This window comes from Hordeum vulgare, chromosome 1H (assembly GCF_904849725.1).
Source record: "Hordeum vulgare subsp. vulgare chromosome 1H, MorexV3_pseudomolecules_assembly, whole genome shotgun sequence".
NCBI lineage: Eukaryota > Viridiplantae > Streptophyta > Magnoliopsida > Poales > Poaceae > Hordeum > Hordeum vulgare.
Window position 1 is genome coordinate 499,021,149 of NC_058518.1, and position 9,301 is coordinate 499,030,449.

At 45.7% G+C, this 9,301-nt stretch overlaps 1 protein-coding gene across 1 annotated transcript; it reads right to left on the reverse strand.

The window, feature by feature from the left end:
* Positions 1 to 1,087: 1,087 nt before the first annotated feature.
* LOC123450117 (3-deoxy-manno-octulosonate cytidylyltransferase) lies at positions 1,088 to 8,797 on the reverse strand. The gene is made up of 8 exons (XM_045127524.1): positions 8,389 to 8,797; positions 7,681 to 7,726; positions 7,369 to 7,455; positions 7,153 to 7,277; positions 6,766 to 6,905; positions 6,637 to 6,688; positions 6,410 to 6,520; positions 1,088 to 1,466 (listed from the first exon to the last, which is right to left on the reverse strand). The coding sequence occupies exons 1-8, from the start codon at positions 8,614 to 8,616 to the stop codon at positions 1,374 to 1,376; spliced, it is 882 nt and encodes a 293-aa protein (XP_044983459.1). The 5' UTR covers positions 8,617 to 8,797; the 3' UTR covers positions 1,088 to 1,373.
* Positions 8,798 to 9,301: the final 504 nt, after the last annotated feature.

Below are 9,301 nucleotides of genomic sequence, written 5' to 3' on the forward strand. Positions count from 1 at the left end.
CCCATGTCGCACAAGGGTGTGACGGTTCCTTGTAACAAACTCTTCCCCCCCCCCCCCCTTAATTAACGGATGAGGCAAGGGTCTCCGTTTGAAAAAAAATGCCTAAGCGAGTTCCACCCCAACCTAAGCTTCACTCACCAGAAGCAAGGGTACGGTGTCGCCGCAGAGCGTCGAAGAAAGGAAGCAATACCTTGAATTATTAGTTAACAATTGCAGAAGACCACTTGGCTACTTGCTAAGATCATGAAAAAAACTATTTTCTAAAAAAATAGATTATACCAAATTAGGCATTTTTGTTTGCATTTTATGAGTACCATCAGACTGAAATTATGGCGCATGATCTCTACTTATTTTGCAGTTTGCGCCATGCCTACAAATGCAAATCCAAACCAAGATTATCTGCATGTGCGCTAATGTATCGGATCGACCATCCTCATGATGAATTAATTGCATAATGTGAGCCTACGACATCAGAAACTCGTAAATCTATTCAATTTGTTGTTTCTCTCAGTCTTTGCTTGCTGAGTCAGTTGCTTCACCATTTCCACACCACGAAATTAGGCTTCATGCGCTTTATATGCTAGAACTGGATATGTTCGAATTTGCAACAAGTGCACCTTCAAATATCATCTTCAAAAGCATGAGCGGCGCCAAAGAGAGTACAGACTACACATGGTAAGACCTTATAGTATGGCCTAGAGTATTGCATCAAAAGTACCCCCTTCATCCGAATTACTTATCGCGAAAATCCATTTCTGCTACAAGCAATCCATCAAAAGTACAATGCCAATGTTGGCCTAGTTCCAGCAGATATGCCAACTTTCAGCAGCGACGACACCTCTGGCTTATGCTGGCGATTTAGCAGCGAAATTCTGAGTGCTTGAGACCCCTGCATTATCATCGTGCCAGAAAGGTAGAATACCTGTATATCTAACCGCCAAGGTGAATTCTGAAGATACACAGAGTTTGACCTAAAGACCCCATCCACCTTCCTCGTTGTATCTCCCAGTAAAGGTGGGAAGAAGGATAACCAGATGCATCCGTTCTGCAGTCAATATCGTTTTAACCGTGGATGCCAGTAGTAATGTATGCAAACCTCTACCATTCATTCATTACTCAGGAAGCAGTACAATCTCAGAAACCGATTGGAACGTTTTACATGATTACAAGAACTACACATTGGATTCGTTGCCGATTTCACAAAAAAAGGGTGCACCCACCCTGTTCCTTCAGTTGCGCGCTAAGAAACTCTTTTGCAAAGGAAATGCAGCAGAATAAAGCTCCCGATTCTTACTACAAACTCGAGGATACCATAACCCCAACCTAACAGTAAAGCACGCGAGAAGCGAAACCAAACATGTTGGTGATGTTTACTAGTGGATGTTCCTTGCTCGCATCAATGCTTCTATTTTCTCGACATCTTCGGGTGCATCCACACCATGGGCATCATGGTCCACCTTGATAACCTGCAATCATCAAGGGAGGAAAAGAACACTCAACCCAGCAGTACAAGGCATATGCTACAATTTGTACAAGCAGACACAGCGTATAAAGGTGCATCTGGGACAGAAAGCATAATGAACAATATTCCATCTATTCCAAAATACTTGTCGTGGTTTTCATTCAAAAATTTAACAAGTAGTTGTGGGCCGGTATTTCCCTCCGTTCCAAAATACTTGTCGTGGTTTTGGTTCAAATTTTGGATTAAAACCACGACAAGTATTCTGGAACGGAGGGAAATATCAGCCTACAACTACTTGTTAAATTTTCCTTGAGTAATACAAGCTGACACCACTGTACTGACAATGGGCAGCGGCATTCTTTATATGTAGTAGTGCAATGCATACCTTTATTACTGCATTCAAATCAATAACTTAAATTTTCCAGGCGAAAGATGGCTAATAGAAGATGGCCCCTGCGGAGAGATGGGGACTGAAGCCAGGAGAGCGTAAGTCGTAATGAAGACAAGGACAGTTGCCAGGAGGAGCTCGGTGGCCGTGCATGATGGCCACTTCATCACCTACAACTGTCGCGTGGGGAAGGAGACAGCTACTACAAGGGCGGGATCTGAGAAGAAAACCCTGGTCACCAACATGACCGGCACTTGCAAAGCAGTGCAGACGTGTTCCGTACTGGTCAGACTCCTCCTGTCCGTGCTGCTGGTGAACTCGCGGCAGCTGATCGACCACATGATGCGGGTCTGGATGGTGCACAGGAGCCTAGACAACAACCAACTGGAAGCAGAAGAGGGGCGCACATTCATCCTCGAGTTCTCGGAGGATGGAGACCGGCAACATGGCATCAAGGGCAGGCCATGACAGTACAAGAGGGGCGGCTTCCTGGTTGTCGGACTGGAGACTGGGGCTGATCCCACATCGGCTGTCTTTTTTCCCATGTGCCAATATGGGTTTAATTCCAGGGAATCCCTTTCTACCTCCTGACTAAGGAGCTAGCCTTCAGCCTACATGAGCAGGTCGGCGGTGATGATTGACCCGCACGCAAGAGGGAACATCTGTGACAGGTTTCTCAGAGTGAGAGTGCAACTACCGTTGCCCACTGCTCTGCAGCAAGAGATCACGCTGGCCGATGAGATCACAGAGGAAAGCTTTTGATAAATTTAAGTTCTGAAAGACTGCCTAATTTCTTCTTGTTCTGCGGATACATAGGCCATAGTAAGCGACGTGTGATCTCCCTAATTTATAAAAGAACTGAGGTACTCCATGGAGCTCAGTGTGCATCATGTACACTTCGACGACCCACAAGCCTAGTCCTTGCCAGACAACATGTGGCAGGGCCGGGCCCTTCCGACGCCAACCTTGCCGTGGCGTGCCCCAAGCCGGGCAGCCTAGGCCAGAAGAGCTCGTCGAGCTCACCGCATATTGACCGCTGTGGTGCTGAACGCGGTCGAGCAGGTGCGTGAAGACTTTGTCCACCTTTCGGTGGGCAACAGGATGGAGACAGACACCAACCCAAAGTGTCAATATGACAACTCCACAGCGGCTGTGTCTCCCTGAATGCGGAGAAACAAGAGATCAACATAGCTGATACCAATGGCGCCGTCACCTCAACTGCAACCCCGATTGATGCCTACTCCAACCTGAAGGTCGACCACGACATGGCTGATGTGGACCTGAACACGGCAGCCAGAAGACAGCAGAACAGAAGGAAACAATTCACCTCCGGCCTGAACAGGAGGGGAGTGACAACCAGAAGAATGATGAGCTGGCATCCAAGCGGGAAGCGATCCAGGCGACGCTGGCACCCCCCTGTCGGTGTCTACAATTGAGCCACAGGCTGCTGGGAATGCCGGTGATAATGCAACCTGCAAGGAGAACATCGTCACTACTTCCGAGATTACTCCACAGGTGGATGCAAACCAGGAAGTTGATGGGAACCTTGTGAAGAGCGCTGGGAGTAGTGAGGTAATGTGGCCGAATACTTCAGGTCAGGATGGTGGAAACACTCAGAACCGTCATTTGCATGCTGTGGGGGAAGGATGGACTAGCAAGAGCAGCAATGACAAGAAACAAGTTAACCTAATGAAGGAAGTCAACAAGAAGAATGTGGCTGCTAGGAAGGAGGTTGTTGCTTCAGTCCTCGGCAAGCGTCTGGATAGGTATAAGTCAAATCTGAGAGTGTGAGTCTTGATGTAATAGTGACTTATTGAGTAGCGAAAAGGGTAGTGGAAGAACATGGAAAAAACGGTGGAAAGGAAGCTAGCAGAGAACTGATATGGGCGTGAAGGACAGCGCCCGTCAGGAGCCATGAATCTCTTCGCCTTGAACTATCGAGGACTGGGATGGCCTCAGATAGTTTAGGAGTTTTCCTCTTAGTGCCGATGTACTGTCCAAAAATCGTGTTTTCCTCATAGGTGAGACAAAATAAAGACATGCAAGTTTGAATTGTTAAGCTTCATGCACTAACCAACGCAACCAAAAGTCCGAACTGATGGAAAGGGCTAGTGCAATCCACACCCCCTCTCACGTGTGACGGGGAAGACAAGTCAACACGTGCAACCGGAAGAGAGCGACGGCACGCGAAACTCACGTATGACTCGAGAGGCCTCTACGTGGACACAAAGGGGGCTACCAGCATTTTGTTTTTAAATAAATTGTGAAAACCAGGACTTGAACTCAAGACCTTAGCTCTGATACCATGTTAAGCTTCATTCACTAGCCAACGCAACCAAAAGTCCGAACAGATGGAAAGGGCTAGTGCAATCCACATGAATGTCAGTTTGATAATTTTTCGTGAGCACCATGAGATATCAGAACTGAGGAAGCTGATGGTCAAAGATGGAGGTGCACTTCCATCTATGGGGAGCCTAAAGTTCAGGACAGGCCAAAGATGTGGAAGCTGTTAAGGAGGATAAAGCTAAGTGTATCAGAACCATGGCTTATGATTGACGATTTTAATGAGGCAGTGTGGTAATTTGAGCACCTTTCGGCCACTAAAGGAAATGAAAAGCAAATGGAGAACTTCAGGGATACTCTCTCTGTTTGCAACCTCCATGATTTGGGTTATTCTGGAGTACCATGGACGTATAATAATAAGCAGGGAGGTATCAGAAATGTGAGGGTGAGATACCGTCCAGTGGCTTGCCCTGCTTAGTCAGGTCTTTTCTTTGATGCCGTGGTGCAGCACCTTGTGTCATTGAGGTCAGACCATTACCCTCTCCTGGTTTGCCTTGCAAAACGGAGCAGACGACAATTTTCCATCGGCATCATGCTTTCTATGAATTACTGCAGGAGAGGGAAAGCACCCTAGCTGATGAAATAAAAGATGCATGGGAAGGGCATGTTGTGGCATCGGATCTTGCAGCGATCAATGTTAATTGTTAAACTTCAGGGAACGATGAATTGTTTGAAGAGTTGGAGTAAGGAGAAGTTTCGGGCTGTAAATAAGGAGATTGAAAAACTTAGAAAAGAGCTAGAAGGTTTGCTTGCTGACAGGCTAGTAGCAATGGGAGCACCAGTGTGTGTCTAAACGGCTGGACGAGCTGCTGCTTCGGGAAGAAATGGTGTGGCAGCAACATTTAAGAGTGGCTTGGTTAAGCATGGTGATCAAAACACTTAGTTCTTCCATCAGAAGGCTACAGGGAGAGCAAAAAAGAATAGAATAAGAAGTCTGAAGAAGCAAGACGGTCAGTTTACTGATAACCCTAAGGAAATATGCACCTTAGAGGTGGATTATTTCAGCATGCTGTTTACGAACAATGGTACGGTTGTTCCGGAGTAAATCGCTGAACTTATGGACCAGAAGGTCAATGAGGACACAAACAGTGTTTTGATTTGCGAGTTAGCCTTTGAAGGCACCTGGGGCTGATGGCTTTCCAGCGTGTTAAATCGGGCGCTGCTGAAAGAGGAAGTTTTTGCTGAAGTTAATAAGTTCTTCCAGGACGGTGAATGGCCAAAAGAGATAAATGAGATCATCATCGTGCGTATTCCTAACATAAAACAAACTGAGGAACTAAAGGACTTCCAGCCTACAGTATTTCCTTATGCAATGCCATTTAGTATAAAGTTGTGGCCAAATGCCTAATAAATAGGTTGACACCCTTCCTGGACAGGCTCATTTTGCCCACACTTTGGAGATCTTGGCATCTCAGGAACGATGTCATCCACGCGAAGGGAGACACTACTATCCAACAATCGGTTCAGTTCCTCCTATGGTATGTTGAGCTGCTCAACTCTGACCCAGATGTCACTGTGTCGATTTGCTTGGTTGGGTCAAAAAAGGGAACAAGGGAATTTGTGTGGATATGCACGGAATTCTGGATGCGCGGGTGCAGCGACTATAGCATGCGAACCTCCTGCTGAGGGATGGTTGAAAATAAATGCGGATGGATCCTTTGTTCCTGAAACTGAAGCAGCTAGTGTGGACGCTGTGCTTCGCGATCATTTGGGAAATGCCCTTGCTGCTATGGCGAAGGCGCTGAACACTTAAATTAATGCAGAAGAAGCTGAGGCTCAGGCTTGGAAGCAAGCCACTTTGACAGGCCTATAATTAGTGAGAGCGACTGCAGTTCATTCGTTGCTGCCTTGAGGGGGAGTGACTGTAACATGTCTCGTATAGGTGTAGTTTATAGTGATGTTCTCCCCTAAGCTTTGAAATTTCCAGACTGTAGGTTTGTTCACATGAAAAGAGATCAAAACCATGTTGCTCATGAGATTGCTACTTATTTTCGTCAAGCCGGTAATCGAGCTGAGTGGGACTCACAAGTACCATCTCAGATTGCTCATGTAATAGCTAAAGATTGTAAATCCCCAAGTTTGGATCATGAATAAAGATCTCTTTTGACCTCAAAAGAAAACATAGCTTAAAATTTCCAGGAACTAGTTGCCCAGGAGCAATAGACGATAGAAACTTCTTTTCTGTACAAATACTGAAGAGCGAGAAGCCAAATTACCTTCATCCTGTAGCCGTTTTCAAGAACTTTAAGTTGCTCCAGGTCCTCTTCTAGTTGCAATGGGGTTGGTGTAAGCTGTGGATAGATCTTCAGAAACTTCGAATCAAAGCCCTACACAAAAAATGTCGAAGCATTAATTGTGGGGGAGCTTCAGCACAAAGGTAATATTTACAACAAAATCAAGAGGCACACAGGGCAGTCAGTTATCAGAAGGGTTGGTCATGTACCGAAATCCCAAGATGAAGAAGATATGGAAAGTGAGGATTGACTTTCCCTGATCTGCAATGTTCAAAATTCCGAAACTGTAAGTGCAAATAAGGTCACCTGAAGAGTTAAAACAAATTTTAGTATCTCACTTGTTAGATGGGATCAGCCCTCTTGAGAAGTATATTGCATAACCCTGGTTGTCAACTACACACTTCACTCGGTTTGTGTCAAATGCATCTTCAGGTTTTAGTGCCGTGGCAGCTGTGCTGAAGACTGCATCAGGAGCTCGCTGAAGATAAAATTGGGCACATCATAAATGCAATGATAAGTTGTCGGTTACGAAGAAAGAGATGCCAAACAAATAGAATAAATAGACACAAAGTGAGATAGTTAAAGCGGAATCTCCAGTACAATTAGTATGGCAAAGATACAAAATTCAAATCATAATCCACTAGGAAGATTCAACTCTGCTACTTCAGGAAAAAAATTGTTTAACAGAAGAGTGAGAAATGACAAAATTAGAGTTTCATAACCACCTGCAGTGCCATAACCACACCGTCTATTATCTCTGGTTCAATAAGAGGCTCATCCCCTTGAATATTGACAACAATGTCGTAATGTTTCCCAAGCTTTTGAAGTGCCTCACAGCAGCGCTCAGATCCTGCATTTTGAAGCACATGCCAACAAGCAAATGAGGAGATTGCAAAGCAGTCACGAAAATATGCCTCAATCACAAATTCATGAAAGCTTACCATTTTGGCATGATACTGATGTCATTACAACATCAGCTCCAAAACCTCTACAACACTCAGCAATTTTCTCATCATCGGTCGCCACAACTGAGGACAAAAAGGAAAGAAATACCGACAGTGTTAACATTAGAAGCATGTCGCTGCAGATTTAGAAGCCTCTCTAAACACATCACAAGAAACAGAGTATGGCAATATGACAAGTTTTCAAGATGATTAAAGAAAGAAAATAATTTAAAACCAAGGATTGCATATTACAGAAATGTTTTGCACCAAACATAGTAGAAATAAATAAACAGGTAAAACTCTGCTTACCAACATGGTCTAACGAAGAAGCTAGCATAACTCTTTCCCAGGTTCTCTGTAAAGATCCAAGAAGCCAATTGTGAGTTTGAGGATGATCCAGTCAAGGCTGTCAGGTACGCATAAGGTAATTTATTAGCTATGTTGATTGCTCAGCTAACCGAGCATCAAATCTTAGCACTAACTAATAGGGCACTCTATCCATCATTTCATTACGAATATAAAAGCCAACTTGGAGTCCCATTCTCCCAATTCAAACTCACATTTAGCAGCCACAAATAAAACTCGATGCTTGAGCAAATATTGATACTAGAATGACCACCGTATAAAGTAAAGTGCATCCCAGTAGGAGGTGCTAGAATTTTGCCCACTTAATAAATTATATCTGAACAACCCAGAAAGGGTTCTTCAGGGGATTCATATGTGTGCAGAGGAATAAACAGTCACGACTTCATCGTTCGATTGTAACATAACAGCAACACAGACATCCATATCTGAAGATCTCACATGAGTAAACAAGATGTGCAGTACAATGTTCAGAACTCCCTGCAAAATGCAGCTACTTTTATTCCCTTTTTTGGCGTTTTGGACTGCATTCCATTCTGTGAAGAAATACCGCATCACATTCTGAACAGGACGAGACAGCAACGAGCCGTCCCACTCGAAATCCACGGGAAAGAAGTGGCACTGCGTGTAAGAAGGTACGTAGAAGATACGGACCTGTATCATGGGCTTGCCGAGGATGAGGGCGAGCGGCTTGCCCTCGAAGCGGGAGGAGGCGTAGCGCGCGGGTATGATGCCCACCGCCAGGCTGCGGAACCCGCGGGGCCGGCGGTACAGGTAGGCGGCCGCCGCCGCTGCCGCCGCCGCGCCGAGCGCCAGCCCGTGGAAGACCCACGCGCGGCCCCCCGAGCCCGAGGACTCCGACGGCGCAGGGCAGATCGGCATCGCGACGGCGGTGGCGTGGATCCGGCGCCGGCGAAGCGATCCTGGACTGTGTGCTGCTCGAGTGGGAGTGATCCGAGCGGCCGACCAACAACAACGTGGGCGTTATTGTTCTGTCGGTACAGCCCGGCCCAGCTAGCGCATAGGACTTCGTTGGCCCAGCCCACGAAAGTTTCCTCTGCTTCCATGTCGAGGTTTTTTGTTTTGTTTGAAATAACCACGTATATTCCGTTAGACAAACTTATTACAGAGAGTACGTATGTGATCACTACATGAGACATACATAGGTGTCTTATATTTTTGCACTGAAAATTATGCAACAGGTAAAATTAGAATTTCACGAGTGGACAACATTGTGCCCAGCTGAATCGTTGCCCCGCAATTGTCCTCAACCATCATCAAGGCAACGTCGAAGAAAAAGGAAAACGTCCACTATACCAAAATCTAAGGAAGCACCTTCGCATACAAAGATGCATTTTGAGCCGCTGAACCGGACTTCCGCAAGCAACGAGGTTGAGGCTTCGTGCCACGTTAGTCGGGGTTCTTCTCATTGTCCATTAGATCCCGACGCCATCAACTTCATGAATAACATCAAGCCATCTGCTACCCGACACCGCTGGTTAGGGCATCACCAAGATGGAGGGAAAAAAGAGGCAAGGAAACTTTTAAAAAGAAAGTTTGCCTAATT